The sequence below is a fragment of the Monodelphis domestica genome, chromosome 8 (assembly GCF_027887165.1).
Source record: "Monodelphis domestica isolate mMonDom1 chromosome 8, mMonDom1.pri, whole genome shotgun sequence".
Classification (NCBI taxonomy): Eukaryota; Metazoa; Chordata; class Mammalia; order Didelphimorphia; family Didelphidae; genus Monodelphis; species Monodelphis domestica.
Genome location: NC_077234.1, coordinates 188,239,710 through 188,266,407, shown reverse-complemented (window position 1 = coordinate 188,266,407; position 26,698 = coordinate 188,239,710). Strand labels below are relative to the sequence as shown.

The 26,698-nt window shown below is 40.0% G+C and overlaps 1 protein-coding gene across 4 annotated transcripts in view; it reads left to right on the top strand.

The window, feature by feature from the left end:
- Positions 1 to 26,698, top strand: part of SH3RF3 (SH3 domain containing ring finger 3) — a 629,698-nt gene that overhangs the window by 399,614 nt on the left and 203,386 nt on the right. For 2 of the 4 annotated variants that reach the window (XM_007501218.3, XM_001373004.4), the window contains exon 4: positions 15,421 to 15,774. The exons of the other annotated variants lie outside the window; for them this stretch is intronic. In XM_007501218.3, the coding sequence (XP_007501280.2) occupies positions 15,421 to 15,774 (354 nt within the window). The remainder of the gene's footprint in view (positions 1 to 15,420; positions 15,775 to 26,698) is intronic. 4 annotated transcript variants of the gene reach the window in all.

The following is a 26,698-nucleotide window of genomic DNA, read 5'->3' as shown; positions in this document are numbered from 1 at the left end:
GCAAATTGGATTACCACCCACAGGACTCATAAACATCATCTTGTGAGATTAATCATATTTTAGATGCCAGCAGCTGGAGCACTTTCTTCTCCAGATGGAATATCCATGAAAAAAATGCCCTAAGACAGTGTCCCAGGAAATGCTCATTAAATGCACCACAGGTTACCCTGTGACAGTCAGGAGAGACTTTTAGTATGTTTCAGCAGGCTTGACTAAAGGGAAAAAATGAGAAGTGTGTTAGAAGCAGCCCTCTTCTTCCTCCCTCCCCTTAACAACTTGGGCTAATTCAGCTAGGATTTCCCCTGTTGACTGGCAAGGCAGAGTTATAACACCTACTTAAGTGAGGAGGGAACCATCTGTTTTCCCTGAAACCTGGAGCCTGTGAGTAAGTATGAAGCCTTACCAATTTAGAATATGATGAAGTGGGAAATTGTGGTTGCTCTTGAAGGATCTGAAACAGGATCAGCTGTTACAGGCAAACACCAGCAGGTGCAGGGTGCTCCACTACACAAGGAATGGTTCAGGATTGAAGGATACAGCTGGTGAAATGGCCTTCTAATTGAAAGTGACTTAGCAGTAGCCAATAGCCCCTCCCCATCCCTGGGAATTGGCCTATGGGACTAATTGGAGCTTATTGGTAAGATGGGCAAGGTTTCCTAACACAAAGGGTTTGTGACCAGACAAGGAAGTATCTATCTAATGTTAGTTCTTTTATTCTAGTATGTCTACATGTGCTTTCCCCTCCTCCTGCTCACTTAAGTCTACCAAGATGGTGATCACCCAACATTTTGAGTTCCAAGGAATGATTTATTATTGTGTTATACACTGCCTCTTTGACTCTGTGGCCTTTCGTAGTGGTGAAGCACTGAATTTTGTTGCTAATGTGTTCACATTGAGAAACCCTCATGGTATGAGCAAAGATGACAAATGTCCTTGTAAAGGATGCCACAAGAAACCAAGTTGCCCTATATTTAGATTTTTTCAATTAATAGCATAACAGGATAATGTTGAAGTGACAAGGCAATAGTTCATAGAGTCAATTCACAAGCTTTCATTCAGTGCCTACTATGTGCAAGGCTGTGCTAAGAGCTGGGTCAACAAAAGACAGTCTCTGCCTACAATGGGCTCCCAGTCTAATGGGGAGGCGATATATCAACGATGATGTAAAAGCAAGATATGTATAGGACAACTTGGAGATAAAAAGCATAGGGAATGTTCAGGCATTAAAGGGAATGGGGTAAGGACAAGCTTCCAGTATTTGAATGATGCTAGGGAAGCAAGGAGATGGAGATAACAAGGGATACTTTTTTTTTTAATTCACAAAATTTTAGCTTAGTTTTCATTAACTACTCTCTCACTCTTAAGTAGCAGAGTGGCAAATGCCAAAAAGAGTATGCAGTCCTAATCTATGTTGATAAAAATGGAGTACACCGTATGAGCTACAAAGACAGTCCTACGATACTCCAGTTAAAGCACATATTGAATAGCAAGTTCAGTCTGGGGTACCACATATTAGGAGCCGTGTTTACAAATATCGGTGCACATTCAGAAACCCTAGATGGTGAGGAGATTTGAAACCACGTCAGATATTTCGTCTCATTAGGGAAATATAGCTACCTTGAAATAGAAAAGGTACTAGACGTGTTCTGTGCATCTCTAGAGGAAAGAATTAGGATCAAAGGATGGAAATCACAGTAAGAGAGGTTTTAATTCAATTTTTAAATAAACCTCCTAAAAGGACTTTTCTGTAAAGTAATGAGTTCTCATGTACTGGAAATGTTCAAGCAGTGGTTGATTGATTATGCATCAGGAAATTGTAGAGAAGCATCGTGATTTGAGTGGGAGGTTGAAGCAGACAACTTCAGTAACCTTAATAACTCTAAAATTCCCTGATTTTATGATTCAGAGGAATTAGTAAAAACAGTATAATGGAGATATTTGTTCATCTTCAGAAGGAATGGTTGACTATATGGCAATTTTCAGATCTCTTCATTTGATTAGTTACTTGCCATGCTTTTAGAGACTTAAAATTGTTGATAAAAACCAATGTGAATTCAGCATTTTGAAGTGCTCGTTTGAGTCTTCCCGACCACTCAGTTATAGATTTTTGTTTTATTGTCCAGTGCTGCCCAACATTTAGGTGATACAGTGGATAGAATGTTGGTTTTGAAGTCAGGAAGATATCTTCCTGAGTTCAAATCTGGCCTTGGACACTTGCTGGCTATGTGACCCTGGGTAAATCACTTAACCCGGTTTTTGCCTTGGTTTCTTTATGTGTAAAATGAGCTAGAGAAGGAAATGATAAGAAACTCCAATATCTTTGCCAAGAAAACCTCAAATGAGGTCACAAAGAATCAGATGACTTAGTGATAGCACTCATTCTTAACTGGTGCTCACTTTTGCTTACTTTCTTTTGACCTTGGATATGCAGATCAAGTATTTCATTAGGTTTCCATTTCTATATCCTTGACAGCTAAGCGAGTTCAAGTAATCAATCAACATTTCTTTTTTTTTTATTTGCTCAATTTCAAACATTATTCCTTGGTTACAAAAATCATTTTCTATTCCTCCCTCCCTTCCCCCCATCCCTCCCACAGCCGACGCACAGTTCCACTGGGTACTGCATGTGTCCTTGATCAGAACCCATTTCCATGTTGTTGGAATTTGCACTACGATGCTCATTTAGAGTCTACTTCCCCAACCATATCCCTTCGACCCATGTCATTAAGCTTTCAATCAACATTTCTTAAGCACCTACTATGTGCAAGACACAGCTAAGTGCTGAGGATACAAAAAGAAACAAAATGTTTTGAAAGATCTTACAGTTTAATGAGAGACAACATGAAAACAAATACATACAAAGTAAACTATATATGGGACAAATAGGCAACACAAAAAATGAAAAGCACTAGTGTTAGGGAAGGAAGGCTTCCTGTAGAAGGTAGGATTTTAGTTGGAATGTAAAAGTTGCTTAGGAAGTTAGTAGTTGAAGATGAGGAGGGAGAGCATCCCAAGCATTAGAGGCAGCCGTGAAGTGGCTGGAGCCAAGAGAGAAGTGTCTTGTTGGCGGGACAGCCAAGAAGCCAGAGTTACTGGATGGAGCAGTACCTGATGGGGGGAGGAAGGTGTGAGGAGACAGGAAAGCTGGGAGGGGGCTAGAAAGGCTTTCAAACACAAAACAGTTTGTATTTGCTCTTAGAGGCAAAAGAGAGCCAGTGGAGTTTGTTGAACCAAGGAAGGGGGAGTAGGCAGATCTGCATTTTAGGAAAGGAACTTCATTTCTATGTCTTAGTTCTCCATTAAGAAAATGAGTCACATCTCTATTTCTCAGGAACCTCCCAGGTTATCTATTCTACTGAAGAATGGCAAGTTATCACAGGCAATCAAGTAGTCATAGATTTTTAGAACAAGATAACTGATGGTACCTTCTAAATGTGCAAAGCACTCTACATACATAATCTCATTGAGCCTTATGACAGTCCTGTGGGGTGCATTTCATTCCCAGCTTATCATGTAGAATACTGAGGTTCAGCAAAATTTAGAGACCTGCCCTAAGTTTCACAATGAAGTGTAAAAGGCAGAATTTTAGTCTAGATTTTTTATCTTAGCATTTGTTGCTGTTCAGTCACTTCATTTGTATCCAACTCTTCATGACCCCATTTGGGGTTTGCTTAGCAAGGATAATGGAGTGCTTTGCCATGTCATTCTCCAGCTTATTTTACAGATGAGGAAACTGAGGCAAACAGTGCAAAATGATTTATCCAGCTTTGGTTGCATAGCTAGTAAATATCTGAGGCCAGATTTGAACTTGGGAAGATAATTCTTCCTGACTTCAGGGCCAACACTCTATCTATCCACTGAACCATCTAATGGCCCTACTGTACCCTAGAGTCCTTGCTTTGAAGTCAGAAGACCAGGTTTCAAATCCTAACAACTCTGCCACTTACTGTTTATGTGACTTTGGACAGAGGTGCTTGACCCCCAGGTACCTCAGACTCTTCATCAGAAAATGAGATTTTTGAGATTATTTGACCTCTGGAAAGGTCTTTTTCAGCAATGGCTATACATCTGTGATCTATAATATTATGCTGTTTCATTTTTCAGTGTAGCAACAAATGTTTATGTACTATGTTTCAGGCACTGCGCTAGGCAATGGAGTTACAAATACAAAGTGAATGAAAGAATGATAGATCTTTACACTCACAAGAAGCTCACATTTTTCTTTTTTTTAATCCTTGCCTTCTGTCTTGTATTGGATCCAAAGCAGAAAAGCAGTAAAGACTAGGCAATAGGAGTTAAGTGACTTATCCAGGGTCATACAGCTAGTAAGTGTCTGAGGTCATATTTGAACCCAGCACCTCCCATCTTTAGGCTTAGCACTCAATCTACTGAGTCATACAGTTGCCCCCTTTAATATCACTTCCATGAAAGAAAAGTAGTAAAGATGAGGCAATGAGGGTTAAGTGACTTATCCAAAGTCACACAGCTAGGAAGTGTCTGAGGTCACAGTTTAACCCAGCACCTCTCATCTCTAAGCTTGGCTCTCAATCCTACTGAGCCACCCAGCTGCCCCCCAGAGCTCCCATTTTTCTATTTGAGCATATGTTGCTTCCATAGAACAAAAGAAATGCACTGTTTTTAGTCATTAAGGTATAAGTTACTAAATCAGCCAAATGTTTTAAAAAGCCATGGCATTGCTTCATATTATGATGCCAAGTTTTGGCATGCTCCTGAGGTGCCTTTGTATGGGCTGGACACATGTCTGGGATGCTCTCCCTCATTAATCCTACCTCCTGGAATCTCTGATCCCTTGAAGGCTCAGCTTCTGTGCCACCTTCTATAAGACACCTCTCTTGATTCCCCCAGTTTTTAGCGGAAAAAATTACTTTCTACTTAATTTAGAGCTGTTTGGTTGCTGTTTCCTCCCAAGGAACTTGCAAGCTCCTTGAAGGCAGGGACTGTTTAATTCCAGGCTTTGTAAGCCCCACATTTAGCAGGATGCTGGGCAAGTAGCTAGCACATCATAAATGCATCTTTAATTGAACCGAAACTCCGTGTGCCTTCATTTCTCCGTCTGTGAATTGGAGGATTTAATAGCAGCAACTTCCCGGAGCCTTTGAGAAGATGAATAAGACATTATATGTTTATGGGTTCTTGGAAGAAATCAATCACGGAAAGCCAGCACAGGGGCATTCTTGCTCTCATGTTTATGTAACAACGCTCCCCAAGAATAGTAATGCTTTGAAGTCCTGGAATAAAAGGTGATGTGCAAGTTGTTTCCTACTTGTTTATTTTTCCACTTGGGCTTGGCAGTTCCCAGTGCCGGGAGGGAGGGCTGCTCTTCCATTGGGGCCAAGCCCTCAGGTGCTGTGATCCCGTCCCCATGAAACACTCCAGGGAACAAAGCACCGAGCTGTTTTGTTGGACTGGGCAGTTTTACGAAAGTAAATGAATCGCGCCATAAAGCAGGGCAAAACAAAGCAGCTGGGCCGGGGTAGAAGCAACATTTCAAAAGAAATAATCCTGGATTTAGATCACACATTTCAGCGCCCGGAGTGAGCTTTTTTATAAGCACCCTCGGAAAAATAGGCATTTGTAATGGAAATGCTGACAGCCCCTTTGCCTTGGAAGCAGTGTTGTTGAACGCGGCTGTAACATATACCTAGTACTACTACTGCATGTGTAATCTGCTTGCGCGCACAAAGAGCAAGCGTGGCCCTGGGAGGAATTGATGGTTTTCTCACGCTGCTTCAATGGAGCAGATTTTTGAGAAATTATCAAGGTGGCCGGCCACCAGCTGCAAATGCAGTGGAGAGCAGTTGCCGTTTTCCCTTAACAGGATTAAATGGAATTTGCAAAATGAAGCCTGATGTTAGAATCTGTCTCCTGGTGAAATCAGAGCCCTGTACTAGGAGAGCCTCTGCTCAACAGTGTGGCGGTGCTGAGGCAGGCAAGGCCCCGCCCCTTCCTAGCGTGTCTGGGACCCTTGCGCACACGGAGCTCGCGCCGAACACAGCTTTAACAGCACGCTGACTTCGAGTCTAATGTCTACTCGCCATAGTGAATATACGGTAAAGCCACCGCATGTTTAGTAAATACGGTACCCTATCGGGAATCCAGTAGAGTGGATGGTAAGCAGTACATATACTTAAAACAGAACAGATACTCACTAGAGGGAATGCAGATGAAAGTAGAATATGAAGTCTAGTAGAGAGAATGGTAAAGAGAATATGTTAAGCAGCAAATATGCTTAAAGTAAAATCTAGTGAATACATAAACTATATTAAAGAAGAATATTTATTAAATAAGCAGTGCACACACTTAATAAAATATAGAGGATATCTATTAAAATAGAACATTTGTTAAATATTGTAGAATATGCTTAATAGAATAGAATATATAGCAAGCAGCAGCACATATACTTAAAGTAGAATATATTAAACATGGACTATATTAAAAGGGAATATTAAATACAGTAGGATATATGTTAAGCAGCACATAAAATATAGGATATATTTATCAAATAGAGTAGAATATGTTAGAGTATATGTTAAGAAGCGCATATACTTAGAATAGAGGATATATATTAAAATAGAATATTAATATAGTAGAATATGTTTAATAGAATAGAATATATAGTAAGCAGCATATATACTTGAAGTAGACTATATTGAACATAGAGACTATTTTAAAGGAGAATATATGTTAAGCAGCACATGAAGTAAAATATATAGAATATTTATTAAATATAATAGAATATGTTGAATAGAATAGAATCTGTTAAGCAGCATATATGCTTGAAGTAGAATGCATTGAACATAGAGACTATATTAATGTTCAAATATGTGAAATACAGTAGAATACACATTAAGGAGCACATATACTTAAAGTAAAATATATGCTAGAGTGAATATATTAAAGTAGAATATTTATTAAATATAGTAGAATATGTTAAGCAGCATATGTACTTGAAGTAGAATATATATTAATATGAAGAATATATTAAAGTCGAATATTTAAGTACAGTAGAATATGTTAAATATAGTAGAATATAAGTTAAACAGCATTTGTATTTGAAGAGGAATGCTAGAAATTAGCATGACCCCTGGATGAGGTAGTGATTTCTTGGTAAATATCACGATAAGCACTTTGTCTTGTTATGCTGTGACTGATCCAGATTGTTCCTGTTTCAGAATGTAAAAACCGGAAGGATATCAATGACAATCTAGCACAGTGACAGTGAACTTTTTAGAGGAGTGGGTAATGGGAGAAATGTCCTCAGACACACATGGAGAGGAGTAGGGGAGGGGAGCAGGCTGGGCCCATGTCCCTCTGGATTTCTAGTATTATACTCTGGTAAACTCTGTGCTGGGACAATGGCACATGTTCCCCCAGAGAGGGTTCTGAGTGCCCCTTCTGGCATGTGCCATAGGTTCGCCACCATGGATCTAGTGTAACCCAGTGTAACCCAAGCCTGAAAGGAAACTTCCCCACTGTAGCATATTGGACAAACAGTCAACTATCCTCTGTTTTAAGACCTCTAAAAAGAGGAAACCCACAGTCTCTCTAGGCAACCCATTCCAATTTTGAATTACTACTTAATAGTGAAGTGGCACAGTGGAAAGAGTTCTAGCTGGAATTAGAAAGACCTGATTTCAAATGTGGCCTCTGACACTTACTAGCTGTGTGCCCCTGGTCTAGTCATTTAACTCTATTTGCCTCAATTTCCTCATCAATAAAATAAGTTGAAGAAGGAAATGGCAAACCACTCCAATATCAAAATTCCAACCTTGTCTCACAAAGAGTAAAATATGACTGAAATGTCTGAACAAAAGCTAATTAAAAGAAATTTTCATTAATATCAGACCTGTATTTATTTCTGCAACATTCACCCACTGCTCTTGGTTTTGCCCACTGGTGCCAAACAAAACAAATCTAATCCCTCCTCTTTGTGATAGCCCTTCACTTATTTGTAGATAGCAATCATGCCCACTCGTGGCTATCCAAATACTGCCCCTTCCTCAAGGACCAGCTCTGATACAATATTCTTATCAAGCCTGACTCCTCAGATTTTTATTATCTTACCCTTTTCTAAACTATAATTGTCCTTATATATCCTACAAAGTATTGCTTAGTTACATACTGGCTTAACTCCCTAATGAGGTTATAAATTCCCAAAGATCAGAGACAGTGTCTTTAATTTCTGAATGTCTCAAGTACCTAATCCAGTGTTCTAGTAAGTGATTAGCAAATCTTTGAGTGAAGTGGGAAGTGTCAAAACCCTCCAGGGAAGGAGCTGTAGGTTCTCTAAAAAGGCTCCAAGTTAAAAGTACCAGTTGGAAATAAAGTGTCATCATTTTTCATCATTTGATGAAGCCTGAGATGGCTGGACAGCATCTTTTACAGAAGACCCATGATCCATGGTGCTATGAATGAGAATCTAGTAGAAAATATAAGATTTTTTTTTAATTCAAGCAATGATTTTTGGGAAGCACTAAAAGGAAGTGGTAATTATAGGCTAAGGTAGAGAGTAACTGGCTGGCCCATTTCTTCATGGGTCTATAGAATTAGAATCATAAGGGATAGCAAAGGTCATATAATCCTTATTTTACAGATAAGGAAACTGAGGCCCAAAGAGTTTAAAAAGACTTTCCCAGGGTTACAAGTAGTAGAGCCAAGATTAAAGCCCAAATACCTTTAGTCCAATTCCAGAACTCTTTGTAGTATTTCTGATTCTATTTCCCTTTTTAAAGATAAAAACTCTTGAGTGTAAAATCTCCTGATCCAATAAAGAGGAAAAAGAAGGTTGAAAAGATTGCTAGTTCACTTGCTAACCCTTTAACCCATGGGAAATCAGCCTTCTCTTGTAAAGGTTCTGCATTGATTTTACCTCTCAAAATTTCTGGCTCTCACTCACTGAGATTTCTCTTCCTACAAGGAGAAAAACAGTATATTATTGTGGAGAGTTGGCATTACTTGTCAGAAAGACCCATTCTCAAATCTTGCCTCAGATCCTTACTATGTGTGACCTTGTGCAAGGCACTTGTGAGCATCCAATGAAATATTTAGTAAAGTATAATATGTCCACCATCATTATTATTATCACTGTAGTTTTGGAGTTGGAACTATCTTTAGGCAGAATCATTATGTCTTCCCTTCCTTTATTCTCTCCTTCCTTTGGAGGGTTCCCTCCCTCAAGGCTCCCCAAAACCCTCATGTTGACACCTGGCTGCCATAGCTATTTAGTTCTGTCTTTCCTGTTCTTCATTGGTCATCAGCTCATGCTCCAGATCATTCTTTATCCCCACCTGAATTAAACAGAATCTACTAGGATCTTATTCTTTCAAAACCTTGCAAATTGGTTCTCCTTGAACCAATTTAATTTGTCCTGTAACTGAATTCATAAAATCTTTAGGCAGAAAGGAAGCTCAGAGACAATGTGACTTTTCCTTCTCATTCTACAGATGAAGATGACAAGACTCAAAGTCATACAGCTAATCATTAGCAGGTGGAAACCTAGATACCCACTTTCCTAACTACCAATTAATCCTTCTTTCCACAGTGTCTCCTTGGAGGGAAAAAGAGGGAGAGGAAGAAAAAAAATTCTAATAAGGGGAATTTTAGGAACTATGACATGTCAATGCAAAGACTATATAAGACAGAAATACAAGGCCTTGACACAGTGTGTTTTCACTCATACTATAGAGGCAATGTGTGTGGGACTGACCTGGCTCTGTCTGGAGGCCTGGTTTAAGCCTGGTTTAAGCTTTAGCTGTAGAATGTGAAGGTTTCTTGATTATTGTTATTATTTTTTTTTGGTTTTAACCCAAGGCAACTTGGCTGAGATCAGCCAACCAGCTTCTCTTGTGGGAAAGAAAGCCCATCTTTTATATCTTTTGCATGTTATAACTCATCTCTTTAAAAAAAAAAAAGTTAAAAATAGAGAGTATACCTTAGGTGATTATGGTCCTTAATAAGTAATTAGTAGGACCCTGAACCTAGTAGGTAAATATCTGGACCATTTCCATCAATGAACATTTCCTTATCCTTTACAGACCACTTTTCTGTCATTTTCTCCTTTCTTTTGACTTCAAAATTGAAAACGGAACCATTCAGGTAGTCAGTAAGGTAGGACTCAACTACTAGTCCTTGTATAGGCCCATGTCTCACCCTCCCTCTTTAAAGAGAAGGCATTCTTAAATTCATGTTCTCTGCTACTACCACTGGCCTGAGAAAAATCACAATCAAGTAATAAACTTGCCTTTAAGAACTAGCTTCTAAATAAAGTGAGAGCAGGCTCAGGAAATAATAAAAACAAATGTAAGATCAAGCTTCCTGGTTTCTCCAAAATGCTTTTTGTCATACTTAGGGACAATGGTTTGTAAATATACTCTCTGCCTAGTGACCCAGTTGGAGGCCAAGTCTTGCATGGAATTGTGGGGGAAAGGACCTAGAAGTCCATACCCTTCACTTAGAGATGAGGAAACTAAGGGTCAGAGAAGCAGAGTAGATACTTAGATTTAAGTAGAAGAGCCAGGGTTAGGACCCAGGTCTTCTGACTACAGATTCAGTATTTCTTCTACCTTATTCTGTTAGCCATTGCATAGCTGTTTCTAAGATGTACTTACTTTGCTAAGAAAATCTACTTTCAAAGTAAGACAGTGATTTTAAGAATTTTTTATTGCTATGTATTTACATTTCATTAAAATATAAGCTCCTACAGGGCAGGGACTGTTTCCTTTTTGGTCAATGTGTTCCTGGTGTTTAGTAAATCTTTGTCAATTGTTATTTTAAACTGCATGTCCTATAAGCATCCCAAACTCAACATATCCAAAAGTAAAACTCAATATCTCCTCCTAAAAAAGCCCTATTTTTTCTGTATTTCCCTATTTCTGTCAAGAATGCCATCATCTTTTCAGTCACCTAAGTTCAAAACCTTGTTATTACCCTTGGCTCATTGTTCTTAACTTCCCCCAAATATCCATTGTTGCTTAATCATTTTCATTCTGACTGTGACTTCTTTTGGAATTTTCTTGCCAAAGATGTTAGAGTGGCTTGCCATTTCCTTCTCCAGCTCATTTTACAGAGGAGGAAACTGAAGCAAATAGGATTAAACAACTTGCTGAGTCATACCACTAATAAGTACCGAAGGCCAGATTTGAACTCCAGTCTTCCTGACTATAGACCCAGAGTCTATCCACTATGCCACCTAGTTGCCACACTCCATATCCAATCACTTGCCAAATCTTGGCATTTTTTAGTCTTTCATGTCTGTCTCATCTGTCTCCTTACCCAACCATCATCCTTGTACAAACTTTAATCATCCCTCACTTGAAGTAATGAAAAAAACCTCTTAATTGATCTCCTTGCATTGGCCACTCTGAATTCTCATCTGCAAAGCTACCAATGCCACTCTGTTGCTCAATAAATTCCAGTGGCTCTCTATTTCCACTAGGATCAAATGCAAACTCTGGCTTCTAAAGCCCTTGACAGAAAATGAAAATGAAAAATATTAGTAGAGACATGGGAAAAGAGGTACATTATTGTTTGAGTGACAAAGAACTGGAAATGAAGGAGTGTTCATCAATTGGGGAATGGCTGAATAAATTATGGTAAAGAGATGCAATCGGAATTCTGTTGTGCCATAAGAAGCAACAAAGAAAATAGTTCCAGAAAAACCTGAGAAGACTTGTATGACTTCTGACACAAATTCAGTGTCATTAGTTGTCAACTAATAAATAATGAAGGGAATAGAACCAGGAGAACAATTTATATGACAACAATAGTAAAAATGGACAAGTTTGAAAGACTTAAGAACCATCAACAGACTGAACAACCAGATTGCCAGAGGACTGATGAGAAGGCATGCTGTCCCACCTCCTGACAGAAAGGTGATTGACTTAAGATGCAGAATGAAACCTATATTGTTGGACATAGCCCATAAGGGACTTTGTTTTGATTACCCTTGAAATATGTGTTACAAGGATTCCTCCTACCCTATCCCCACTTGGGGTAGAGGAAGGTGAGGAGAGAAGAAAAATGCTCATTATTTTTAAAAAAGAAACCTCAAAATAAATCTACAAAGAAATTGTAAAAGCAACATTCTCTTTTTTATACTTTTGCCCAAAATTTTCCAAAGATGATTGCCATTTTTATTCTTATCATAATGAAATATTTGTTAGAACTAATTTTAGGCAAAAAGGTAAAACTAGATATTTATCTTTGATCCTTCCATCTCCCTTTTCTTTTTCTTCCTTTTCCCTTCCATTTTGGCAACCTCATCAACAAGGGACCCATCCTCCATTTCCTCATCTGCAAAATGAGAATCAGATTGGGTTTTTCATTGGGTTGTTAGCAGAATCCTATAAATCAATGTGTGTAAAATATGTTACAAACTATAAAGTATTATATGTCAGCTAAATTAACTGACTTCCTTAACTCAATGTAGATAAGTAACTTATAAGTGAACTTTATTGATTGATGAGTGAAAAAAAAGTTCTCTAACCCATTAGATTTGTCTACCTCAGATGATGGTTTATGCCAGTGATGACTAACCTTTTAGAGGTTGAGTGCCCAAACTGCACCCTCACTCTGCTGCATTTGACCCACCCCCTTACCCCAGAGAGGGAAGAGAGGAAGCACTTCCATTCAGCTGCTTGGCAGAGGGGCAGATGAAGTGAAAAATGTCCTCAGATGTGGTGGAAAAGGGGGGGGGCACATGTTCCATAGGTTCACCAACATGGCTTTATGCCATCTATTCTAGACTTCTCACCATCTTCTGTTACATACCACTACTTGTTCTTGAAACAGTAATCATATCAATATTATCATTGCTTCTGGAAATGCTATGGAAATTGACTGACCTATGACTTTCATTCACCATCCAAGTGAATTCCCCAATCCCAATTCCCTTTGTTGAGCACCATTCCTTTATATGTATTTCCTCCATTGGAACAAGCTCTTTGAAAGCAAGAACTGTTACATTTTTGCCAACATAGCTCTTTCCATGATGGGAGCTTAATATTTTTTTTCATTCTACGAATGTGTGTACTTAATGGAAAGCACATTACAGATGTCCCTTATGGTTATAACCTTGAGATGAGTGAGTTAAAATATCAGGAATAAAAGGTTTGTGGTTTATATGAATACATATTTATTAAGCAAGGGCTATGTGTCAGGCATGGTAAGTGCTGGGGGGAAAAAAGGTAAAAGACAGTCTCTACTCTTGAGGAGCTCATAATCTAATGGGGGAGGCAAAATGCCAAAGCCTATCTACAGACAAGCTAGATACAGGATAAATTGGGAATAATCAATAGAGGGAAAGCACTAGAATTAAGACAGATTAGGGAAAGCTAGAGGAGGAGCAACTTATATGGTGCAGTAGATAGAGCATTGGGCTTGGGATCAGGAAGATTCATTTTGAGTTCAAATCCAGCCTCAGACATTTACTAGCTGGGTGATGCTGGACAAGTCATTTAACCCTGTTTGCCTCATTTTCCTGGAGGAAAATGAGCTGGAAAAGGAAATGAGAAACCACTCCAGTATCTTTGCCAAGAAATCTTGAAATGGAACCACTGAGTCAGACAAAACAAAAACAACAGAAGAGGAGCTCATGAAATTTTAGTTGGATGTATAAAGGGTTTTAGCAGGTCCTTGAAGAAAGCCAATGAATCCAGGTGACAGAAATGAGGAGGGAGGGCACTTTAGACATGAGAAACAGCTGGTGAAGATGCTCTCAGTCAGGAGATGGAGAGTCTTGGGGGAGGAATACCAAAAGGGCAAAGGGCCAGTGCTACTGGATCATAAAGTACATGGTATTGAGTATGACAGAAGAACACTAGACAGGTTGAGGAAGGGAGGGTCAGGACAAGTTATGAAGAGCTTTGAATGCCAGAAGATTTTATATTAAAAGGACTTTTCCAAGTTACACAATACCATTTATGCTCCAGAAAAACATTAATTTCCCTTCGGAATGCACACATAATTTATCTTTTAGAAAGCACATGACAAAGAACAGATAGATTCTTCATGTCATATGTTAACCTGAAAGCTTCTGAGCATGAATCCCCCTACCTAAGGCAAATGCATGTGATTTTTGACTCCAGATACATCGAGGTTGTCATGTCTTACCTTCCCGCAAATTATAGCTACTATCTATGATGGATACTTAAGTATCCTTTTTAAAAAAGTATAGCTCTCAAACTTAAGGAAAAAAGAATATGCATTGAATTTGTTGGAACGAAATACTACCAGGTACCATGTCGGAATTTGATATGGTATTTCTACTGAGCTGTAATGTATTCTGATGGTTACTATTAAAGATCAGTTTCTTCTGATCTTTTTGGGAAAGTAGAATAATGTAAAAAAAAAAGATCCTTCTGCTCCTTGCCATCTTTCCCAGGAATTTCTTTAGTCCTGGTCATATGTCCACTACATAGCATTGGACTTGGAGTCAGAAGATGACCCAGGTTCTAGTCTGGCTCACTAATTGTGAGATACTGGAGAAGTCACTTGCTCTCTTTTGATCCTTAGTTCTATCATCTGGTACTATGAGAGAGTTCAACTAGCTAATTCTCAAGCTCTATCTAGCTCTAATATACTAGAACTGAATCTGACTCAAACATTTGATCATGTGACCAGATAGACCATTTTGGGGAAGATGGAAGTGGGGGATCTCATATTTACCTCACCTTGGCTTACTGCTAAAAGCCAAAACATCTTACTACTAAAATCGGAACATTAAAACTAAAATTTCTGAACTCTTAGCAATGAACCACAAATTAGAAATTTAGTGCTCCAGCCATGGTCATCAGATTTTCCTCCAATGATCTAAGACTATAAAGGGAAGCCCTAAAACCTGGCCGCAATGTTAAAGACAGGCTAGAGAAATGAAGGCATGGTTCACCGAAGCATACCTTCAATTCAAACATTCAGAATGTGTCTGACAACTTGCACTGCTTGGCTAAGCTGCTGTATTTTCCTGAAAAATGGTATTGTGTCCTTCACTGCCTTTTGTCTCGTGAGCCTAGTACACCAGAATCGTAGATGTCAGTAAAAGATGTGAACCAACCCTAGTAGCTTGACTTCAAACAGAAAGAAACTCTCATGTGTTCTATAAGTCTCCTGCTTTACGTCGCAGATTCACGAGTCTTAATGGTAGTACAGCTCCTCTAAAGAAGTTTTCAGTGAAATGTACAGATGTCATTCCATCTTTGTTTTTAATAGTTTTGTTTCTTTTTTTTTAATGTGGCATTTGTGCTGGATCAGGCTCCTAGAAAGAGCTGACCCATTTGGAGACTTTACTACTATCCATTTAAAAGTGCTACTAGAGAAAGGGAGAGAGTACAAAGAGCTGGAAATAGCATGTGACAATTATTTAATGTTCCCCCTCCCCCCTCTTTTTTCCCCTCTTGCACTCAGCTCAACGAATCCGCCAAACAGCTTATTGAGATGGACAAGACATGCTTAGCTGCTGCATCTGGCTGTGATGTCTCCTTGCCATCTGACACCAACATGGCAGGCAATCTGGCCCAGTGTTCTACCTTAAGCAGCTCGGGAGCAGTCAGTGCCATTCAGCGGCGTATCGATGGCAAGAAGAATGCCAAGAAACGCCACTCCTTCACTGCCCTCAGTATGACGCACAAATCCTCCCAGGCTATGAGCAATAGGCATTCCATGGAAATTAGTGCACCTGTTTTGATCAGCTCTAGTGATCCCCGGGCTGCTACCAGAATTGGAGAGTTGACTCACCTTTCATCCAGTGCTCCAGCCCAGGTAACAATACAAGATCATGATGCTACTGAGCTGGGGTAGTGATAAGGTCAGATCAATGGCTCCCCTCATTGGGGCTGTGCAGAGGTGCTGAGGGGACACAGGTCTTGCTGAACGTGTTTTTATGCATGCCTTCACTTTGGGGGCCTACCCCTCATCTTTATTCCCAGCCACCCACACTGCTGCTGAGTGATAAAAATAGGCTATTAAAAAGCAGTGGAAGATAAATTGATGGAATCTTAAGCCATAAGAATGGCTTCTGGAGGGAGAAGATGCATTTCCAGAGAAATAGCGCTCATTTCAGTTGGGCTGACGTGATATAGTCTAGTGAAAAACAGTCTTCTTTACGGTGGATTCTAGGTCTCTAGTTGGTGATTCTGTTGGTTTTGAGCCTATCACAAACTCTTCTGTAAATCCCACTCTGAGGTAAATGGCCCCCTTGTACCTCTAAAATTTGTTTCAAGTTGAAAGGCAATAGATAGGATTTGTCCCGTGGTGTAGTCGTTCTTTCTACTTCTGTTTTATTTATTCTTATGGCCAGTGGGCTCAAACACTAAGATTTTGGGTTCCATTTTCTGTTTTAAAAATTCTTTTTTGGTCACTGGAAATGAAGGTTTTTGCCTGAATTGTTGTCCCCTTCTCTCTAATGAGCTGTCTTCCTGACCCTCTGCTGTCACACAGACAGAATACAGATCGTTTGGAGACCTTTCATTTCAACCTCTCCTTCACTGTGGCACCCTAAGCTACATGGACAGCTTCAGAGAAGAAAATCAGCCTGAACTGCTGGAAAATAGGCAATAATTAACTGGCAGGGAAAGAATAGTTTCGTTTGTTTTGGTTTTCTTTGTGAGAGGAAATGAGTGGGGAAGGAGAGAGAGGGAGGAAGAGAGAAAGAAAAGGAAAAAAAACGAAATGGAGGGAGCAAAAGAGGCAGAAAGAGATGGAGAGAAGTCTTTCCCCAAACTTTCATACAAAATGTGAATTCTTCTTAGAGCTTGAGTAAACAATTGGGAATGAGATAGTTTCTCTTGAGTCTGCTTAATCGTTGGTTATATTGGAAAATTATTACCAGATTACAGATTAAAATCTATAAAGGATCTTTGAGGTCTTCTCGACCACCTTACTGGCATGATTGTTGGTTGAACTATAAAGACCAAGGTCCCTTTCAAATGCAGCTAAGTAGGTCCTCTCATCTAGTTTTCCCATTATTCCCCAGGGATGGAGGGGGTGAGGGAGAGGAGTCTGGAGCTCAAATAGAGAAACTTCTGCTTCTGAACGGCAACTCTCTCCTTCAATTTGGGCTAGTCACTTGTTTTCTCATAGTCTCTCACTTTCAGTGGCTTGATAAATTCTGATTGTGAGTTAATGTTCCCAAACATCTGGAAAGAGCCAGGGCTGAAGGTCTCTAGAAGAAATGAAATGTTTTTCTATCCATGGTGGAGGATTAGTTGGTGGAATCTGACCCCCATCAGAAGGCTTTCATCAAAGGAGAATGAATTTCTAGAGGAATCGTTTTCATTTCAGTTGGGCTAAGATCTAGCCTTGTGGAAAGAACCAGAAACAGATATCTAGGCTTTAATCTTGATACTGCCACCTACTACTACCAATGTGGCTTTTTCTAAGCCACCCTCTGTAAGTTTGTTATTCTGGCTGTAAAATGGAAAGAATGGCAATGATGTCATCTTTCTCATAGAGTAGAAGCAAGTAAGTGCTTTTGAATTCGGTAAGTGCAGTAGGATAGAGAAGAAAAGATCCTGACTTTGACCTCTCTAGAACACTTGACTTCAGAGTTATTGACCGGGTTTAATTCTACCTCTGGCAATTAAGAACTGTATGACCATGAACAGGGGGGCTCAGTTTCCTCATCTTTTTAAAGAAGGGGTTGGATCAATTGGCTTCTCTCAAGGCCCTCTGGATTGATGTTCTCTGGCAAGGCGTAGAAGGTATCAAACATGCTGCTGGCAGGCCATATACCTTCAACCCTTCTGAGTGTTACCAGAACCAGAATAAAATGAAATTGAGGAATAGTTAAAATAAATAAAAGTGCACAAATGGATATTGTTCATTTGTGGTTTTCTAAGTCAACATGTAGGAGTCATTTCCATGTGAGCTTGACAGAATTCATTGGGACTGAATTCTTCATTTACAAAGAGGCAGGGATTGGACCATAGAGGATCCAAATTCCAGATGTAGACATTCCAGCTCTAAATCAAGGATCCTATACAATAATTGCAAACTGATAGGATCTGATGTTTTCTCTTCCCTTTTGGTGCTAGTCAGTTAGCAGATTTTCAAACCCCAAGGTCCAAGTCAAGTCAATTAAACACTTGGTAAATAAACAGTCACTGTGTTCCAGGCACTGGGCTAAGTGCTGAGGATGCTTTAAAGAGCCCCCCATCCCTTCCTTATAAAAATATTTATTTACTAGTTTGTTTATTATTTTTAAAAACCCAGTTCACTTCCTCCTTCCCTCCTCTCACCCAGTTAGAAAAGACATCATTTGACAAATATATGTACATATAAAATTGTGTCTTATTTTTATTTATCAGCTCATTCTCTGGAAGTTGACAAAGGCAAGTCATTCTTCAAGCAATAGTTACATTGCTGGGCATAATGGTCTCTTGGTTCTGCTTGTTTTGCTCTTCATAATTTCACGTAGGTTTTTCAACAGTCTCTTCTTCCAAGGAGCTCACAACCTAACTGGGGAGACATCATGCAAATAACAAAACACAAACAAGACATAGACTGGATAAATTAGAGAAAATGTTAGGAGGCAGGTTAATTCAAGTGAGTTCATCACCAGCCTACTAGTGGGAATAGAGCCAAGCTTAGGCTCTTAACTCTAAGGGGAAAGGTAAGCACAGGTGAGGATAATAATTTAGAAGTACCCAAAACATGGAAAGCCCGAAACTGATCCATCTCACAACTATGGATCTAGCCTCTGCTGAGTTTTATGGCTCAAAACACTAACATTTTTTACCCTTATGTGGAAAAATAAACTGAGCACAAGAGGATTGTTTCTTAGGGTAAATGCAAATTATCTTGAGTATCCTATAAATGAAAATGGGAGCCAGGTATTGACATTCATGACCTAAAAGGCAATGTCAGCTTAGAGCAGATGCCCAACGCAAACAGATGATGGCATAATCTCTCAAGAGATTTGAAGAAGCTCCCAGTTATTGGGATAATCAGGATAGACCCAAAAGAGGGAGTATTTGAATTGAGCCAGGAATGATGCTGGGGACTATATCAAAGAGGGAGGAAGGTGCTTCAGGCATCTCAGAAGGTCTGAGGAAAGGAAAGGAGATGGGAAACAGACTTTCATGTACAGAAGGTCAATGTGATTGAATCTCGGAGAGCCTAAAGCACAGTAATATGCAGCAAGCCTGGTAAGATAGGCTTCCACCTGATTGTGAAGGGCCTTAGGGCTTTGAATTTTATATTAAAAGTAATTGAGAGCCACTTGGGCTTCATGAGCTGGAGAATGACCCCCTCAGACCTGGGTTTTAGAAATATCAATTTTGCAGCTGTGTTGGAGGATGGATTGTTGTGGGAGAAAGATTGAAATTAAATGTGTTGTGATAAGGTGAGGCACAGGAATTTTCTACCTCTCCAAAACACTGAAGAGGGATCTACCCCTGAGTTCTTTTGCTCCCCAACTTCCTTTCACTTTTAAATTATGTTCCTTGCTTAGGACATAAATTCAATACCCGTCATCTTATCATTTTTCCTTAGGGTTCTCCGTAAAGGAAGAAGGCAGGGATTTTTGCACACCTTGTTAGATATTTTCCATCATTTTATAGGAAGGAAAGTCAAAAATCTTGTTGGCATGACCCCTGCGTCCCTCTCTACCATGTGCATTTTGCCTAGATATTTTCTTTAATGACATTTTCCTATGCAATCTTGTTGTGTCGTGCCCCCATCTATGTGATTCAGAGGCTTGTTCCCCCTCTTCACTCTCCATCTCCTCATCCTCCCAATCAGGGTTACAGGACATTTGTTTTTCCCCAAGAAGAATGACCGTTCTCACAGCAGTCGTGATGTCTCTTCCTCATAAGAGGAAGTACAGTCTAATGGGTAGAGGGTTCACTTGGAGTCAAGAAGTACTGGACTCTTGGCCTGACTCCGACATTTAAGAGCTGTGTCACCTTGGGCAAGTCACAAAATGCTGAGCCTCAGTTTCTTTGGCCATGGTATCGGTGATATCAAGAAACAGCAGCTACCTCACAGAGTTGTTGCAAGGATGGAATGGAAAGGGTTTTGCAAATGTTAATAAGCTCTCTAGATGTCTGCTATCCTGTCCTAGACCAAGAAGAGAATTTATTCACTGAAATGCCTGAGGACCTGCCTCTCCCCACCACACTGACCTTCACGCCGCTGCCCGTAATTGTACTTTACAAGACCGCTGTTTCGACCGTGTACGTGAAGTAAAAAATCCAGTTTTGTCAAGGCTATCGATTTTCGTTTAGATTGCTTGGGGTGCGTGTGTATGTTTCTCCCATAAAAGCAGTTTCCATTTCCTCCTCTTTCTCTTTTTCCCTTAATTATTCACTTGATGTGAAAAGCAGGATTGGGAGTGTGCCGTGAGGCTCACTCGGGTGATTCTGTTGCCTGTTTTTCCTCCTTTGCACTTGTGCCAATGGTAATGCCCTCCCTTTGTGAGGCATGCCAGGGGCTTCAGAGACCAGTGCTTCATGTTGTAATCCTTCCCCTTTGCCAAAATTAGTCAGCAAGGGAAAATCCAGGTCGTCTGAAGGCATGTCGTCTTTGGTGGGTGCCAAAGAGCAGGGACCATGGCAACCAAAGCAGGGCTTTCTTCATCCTGGGCCAGTTGCTTTTTGGAAAAGGGGAGGCTCCAGACTACAGGTGCAGAATGAGGCATATGCTGTCACACATGGTCAGTTTTATTTAATTATGCTCCTTCGTTAGAGGACAGGGATAGGGATTAGGCTGAATCTATGACAGAGAACTTGCAGAAGAAGAAATTAAACTCCCTCTTCCAATTCAGGTCTGCAATTTATAATTAGCGTTGCCTAGTTGTTGTTGTTGTTGTGCAGTCATTTTTCAGATGTGTGAGCTTATTTGGGGTTTTCTTGTGTAAAAGGGAATTTGAATTCTTTTATATTTGGCAAAGGTAATTTCCATATGAGGAAACTGAGGCAGACAGGTTTAAGTGATTTGCCCAGGGTCATACAGCTAATAAGTATCTGAGGCTGGATTTGAACTCATGAAATTAGTCTAACCACTATACCACTTAGCTTCCTCCACAGTTACCCAGAGCGCACCCATCAATAAGTGATTTGTCCAGGATCCCAGACCCAACAGGTTTCAGGATTTTATGGTTCCAAGACCAGTTCTCTAGTCACTAAACTACACTGACTTTTTTCTTTGGTATAAGAGAGAATTATATGTATGGAGGGGGAAATTATGAAGAATTTAAAAGTCATCAATAAAATATTTTTAAATTTTAGGGGTGTAAAAGAGCCTCACCTTGATCAAAATAAGCCAAATGACCATCAAGATCTATTCTCAGTGTGGGATTCTAACCAGGGCTATATTTATTAGTTGGAGAAGAGAAGCCAAAATTATCTACAGGTGAGTTGTTTAATGTGGCCAAAATTGTCCCTGCAGGCTGAGTTCAGATCCAATAAAATTAATCTTCCTTAAGCATTCACATGGTCATATTACTCTTACTTCTAAAACCCTTCAGTAGTTCTCCATGGCCTGCTCAGGGAAGATAGACATTCCAGACCTTCTATTTTCTCAGCTTAATCTCATTGTACTCCCTTCTACATACTCTGCATAGTATTCAGATGTTCCAGACAAGTGAGGCAATTTGTCATTCCCCCTCTCCACTTTGGACTTCCCATCCTCTGTGGATTGTCCTCCACCTTTCCACATCCTCCCTGTTCAAGTCAAATGCCACCTCTTCCAGGAAGTTTTCCCAGATCTCCTGATCTGCATCCTTCACCTACCATCCACATCTTCCCTAGACCTTCCTCTCTTTATATTTATGTGGGCAGCTAGGGGGCTCAGTGGATAAAATGCCAAGCCCAGAGTCAGACTCGTCTTCCCGAGTTCAAATCCAGCCTCAGACGCTGCCTAGTGGTGTGACCCTGGGCAAATCGCTTAATCCTGTTTGCCTTTTTCCTCCTCTGTAAAATGAACTGCAGAAGGAAATGGCAAACCACTCCAGTGGTACCTTTGCCAAGAAATCCCCAGTTCAGGCCATAAAAAGTCAGACATGACTCAAATAACCAAGCAACAACAACATTACGCTTGTGTACCATTTCATATTATGGTTATATGTGTTCGTATCTTTTTTTTGCCCTTAACTTCTGTCTCAGAATTGATAGAAATATGAGGTCCAAGGTGTAAATAAGAGGGGTAAGGGCTAGGCAATTGGGGTTAAGTGGTGTGCCCAGGGTCACACAGCTAGGAAGGCTCTGAGGCCAGATTTGAACCTGAGTCCTCCCAGCTCCAAGCCTGCTACTCTACCCACTGCCCTTTATGTATCATTTTCTCTACTGGACACACTAAATTACGTGAGAACAATGAGGATGTCTTATCTAAACCTAGTATCTCCCTCATGGTGGTATACATCTAGGAGGCACGCAATCACTAGCCAAGAATCTAAAGTTTTCCTCTTTCCTAAATGATTATTTCCTTAACCCTAAACCAAGAATTGCTATCGTTGGGGAGCCATACTTGGGATTTTGAGTCATTTAACCAGAGAAAACCAGCCTCCATAGATGCACGATGATTACCGGGCTCTGCGCAAATCCTTTTCAAGATCAAAAAGAACCAGCTGTCATCTAATTGCACATGCCAAGGCCTCACACCATTTCAGGCACCGTACCCTGAGGCTGCTTCATCAGGAGCCATTGAAAGGGACAATGATGATGTTGGCTCCCCGCCTAGAATTCCCTTACACAAATCCTACCCAGATCTCCCTGTGTTCATGGAGCTATAAATCTTCGGTCTCCTTCTTGAGCTCTCTCTTCTCAATCAAATCAATGGCCCCATGGTAGACCTGATCTCTAGCTCCTGACCTTTTCATGGATAGAAAATAACCACAAGACTGGACTGTCATTCTCTGGGGAACTGGGCTTAAGTTTCCTGGGTTCAGATCCCCGCTTTTAAGATCCCTTTTAGCCCTCCATCCAGCGAGCCCACGCTTAATAGCTCTACAGCCATGGGCAAACTGTTTAAAACTTCCTGCCTCTGTTATCTGCTATGCAATATGGGGGTGATATTTGTCTCTAGGTCCCTTTCAGAGTTGTGATGAGGGAATCATTTTATTTTAATCCTAAGAAGCCTTTTGGGCACTCTGCATATACAGATGTGTCCTTCCTTAGAGACACAGCTGAGAGATGTGCCAGAACCCACTCCTTCAAACTCATGAGAGCCAATTGCTAAATATTTTGCATGAACATTTTGACCTCAGAAATCTGAAAATGCTACAAATCAAGCCTTGATTTATTCGTTTTGTTGACTGCCTGAACTTAAAGTGATAGAGAAAATGATAACAACACAGATTAAACTTAAAAGTTTACCTGGCTTTGGGGCAGCAAGGTAGTGCACAATGGATAGAATCTGGTGTCTAAGGAACCTGGGTTCAAATTTTACCTCAGATACTTCCTAGTTTCAAAAATTTGTAGGAGTAAAAATGAATAAATACTCCTAGTATTTAAAAATATATAGAATTTTTAATAATAATAAATCAAAAGAAAGGGAAAAGAAAAAGGATTTTTTCAGTCAAGTGAGCAGAGCAAAGAGAGCCAGAGATTCACACCTGCAGCACTTTACCAAAAGCACAAGCTCTGAAAAAAGAGCCTCACAGTGTGGGTCTCAGCCAAATTTATCTTCCAAGCATCCTTACATGAAATGAGGATGTAACTTAAAAGGATGCTGGGAATGTAGCTCAGGTGTGGCAAATTTTCCATCTGCACACTAGCTCTATGCAATTCTGGGCAAGTCACTTAACCCCAATTGCCTAGCCCTTGCTACTTTTGTCTTAGAATTGATACTAAGACAGAATGTAAGACTTTAAAAAAATAGTTTACCTGGCTTTTTGAAGACCTGGTTGTTAAACACACCTCTGGCATCATATATAAGAAACACCACAAGCGTCCAACACAGAAGCATCAGATGATCCCAGAGTTCCATTCACCTGCATTATCTCATCTCAGCCTCCCATTTTAGCAAGCTCATCCTTCAAAAGATACAAAAGAGCTTTCACCTGGATTTGAGGGTCCCCGTCAAGTTGAAGATGAACCTGGAGATCCCAAGTGAGGAGCAACATAGTACAGTGGACTGGGTGCCAGAGGGTTTGGGTTCAAATCGCAGACCTGCCACTTACTGCTTCTCTGACTTCACCTCTCTGAGCTTTATCTATTCTCTCACCTGCAACAGTAGGGTTGAACTTGATAACTTCTGAGTCCAGCTCAGCCCCCAGCTCTAAGACTCTGATACTGTCTATGATCCTCTAAGTTTACCCCTCCAGGCCAGAAGGATGCAATATTGAAGGACTCTCCAGATATTTTCTGTTCCAGTGACATGAGGAGATCAGACATGGCGCAAAATGGTGGAACAAATGAAGCTGACGAAATTATTCTTCAGAACATTAAGAAATCAAGCAGTGACAGCTGGAGAAGTAGGCTAAGTGGAGAACAGTGGTCTGTGCATGAAAGGGGGATATCAGAATTTAAAATCAGCTTTATCAGAACTATACAAGGCAGAGGAGAAGCCAAGTAGCACAGTGGATAGAGTGACAGACCTAAAGTTGAAAGGACCTGGGTTCAAATGTGACTTCATACACTTTCTAGCCATGCTACCCTGGGCAAGTCATTTAACCGTGATTGCCTAGCCCCCACCACTCTTCTTAGAATTGATGCTAAGATAGAAGGGAAGGGACAGACAGACAGACAGAGAGCAAGAGATAGAGAGAGATACACAGGATGGCAACTGACAAGATTATGAGTAGTGGAAAGGACAATGTCTTTGGAATCAGAGAACTTGGGTTCAAATTCTACCTCAGATATTTATTGACTGTGTAGTAACTTCCCTGGAATTCTAGCTCTTCTTCTGTAAAGTGAAGATCCATATAAATTATAGGTCTCAGTCCATCCCCCTGATTATATAATCCATGAAGGAGTAATTGACTTGCACACAGTCTTAGAGAGTAACACCCAGAGGTAAGATTTGAACTCAACCCCCCTCTGATAAAGATCCAGAGGTTAGGATCCTTTAGCAATGCTTTCTACTTTAATTAAAGGAAATTCACCTATTTGTTAAAGGTTAAATTAAAGGCTGAAACATGTTATATGAAGCTCAGAAGGAAACATGTATTACCACTTTCTAGAAACACATCCTGCCCAACTCCCAGTAAAACAAAGAGCTCTTCTCATGATAATGCTTAAGTGCTGATAGCTAGTATTTATTTATATTGCAGCTTAAGGTTTGCAAAGACATTAACATCCATCACCTTACTTGATTCTAAAAACAACAACAAACCACCACAAAAAGCTAATCTTTATAAAGTGCTAGGCATTGTGCTTAAGACTTTACCATTATTATCTCATTAGATCTTCATAACAATCTTGGGAAGTGGGTTCTGTTATTATCCCCATTTTGCAGATGAGGAAACTGAGGCTGAGAGTGGTTGAGTGACTTGCCCTGGCACACAGCTAGTACATGACATATACAAGGTTTGAGCTCAGATCTCCCTGACTCCAGATCCAACAATCTACCCAGAATATACCAATTCTCCTTTCCTTTCAAAGTGTCTAAAGCTTTCTGAATTCTAGATCTCACTGCCACCAGTGCTTTTGATCTCCATATTTCCTCTTAGAATCACAATATCAGTGCAGCTGGAGAGTTCAATGGATAGAGAGTCAGGCCTGGTGTAGAGGGAGGTCCTGGGTTCAAATGTGACCTCACATACTTCCTAGCTGTGTGACTATGGGCAAGTCACTTAACCTTAACTGCTTAGCCCTTACTGCTCTTCTGCCTTGAAACAGATACTTAGAATTTATTCTAAGACAGAAGGCAAAGGTTAAAAAAAATTTTTTAAAGAATCACAATGCCATATCCTAGGAACTGAAAGGGACCTTAGCTAACAACTGATCAAACCCCTTCATTTTACATGTGAGGAATCTAAAGCACAGAGAAGGTAAGGGAATTTTCAGGGTCACAAGTAATAAGCTGCAGAACTGCTTAGCTCACTTCCATACCCACGCCCTCCCATTCCCTTTACGTTTTACTCCTCCCACATTTTCATGTGGAACATATTGGCCTTTATATCTTTCACTGGCCAATGAGAATACTAATTTTCTCCCCACATATCAGCCAATCACCTTAAGGCAGTTGTCATTTTTTTCATTTCTCTGGATCTTGCTAATTTCTTTGCTGCTCTCAGATCAAAGGTTTATCTTCTTGGTTAACAGTTTTTCTTTTCTGCCAAAGAAACTCCCTTTTCCAGTTTTTCTCCCTCTTTTTTCATGATAAATAAATGAGAAAGTGGATCTAAATATTCTCACAGGTCCCTTCCAGCTCCAGATCTCACAATTATATGATTTTAACCTTTAATTTAAACTTCATCAAGCATTTCTTCCATTTTTATTTGTCCAAAGATATAGAAGTGAATTTTTTGCTGCAATGGGAACTTTGAGTTCCCAGACTTAGGTTCTCTATTCCATCAATATGGGTATGTTGCATTAAGAGTAGATATTTGGCTTTTTCTGCATTAAGACATTTGTCTTATAGTTACATAAGTAAGGAAAATATTAGATTGCAATATAATAGGGAAAAGGTGACAGTTGTTCTTTGTTGCCTCTGACAGCCAAAGGTTTAAGGGGGAGATACGGAGAAGAAATGAAGGGAACAGAGGAGGAAAAGAGTTATTCTTTCAGGCAAAAATTTCAAA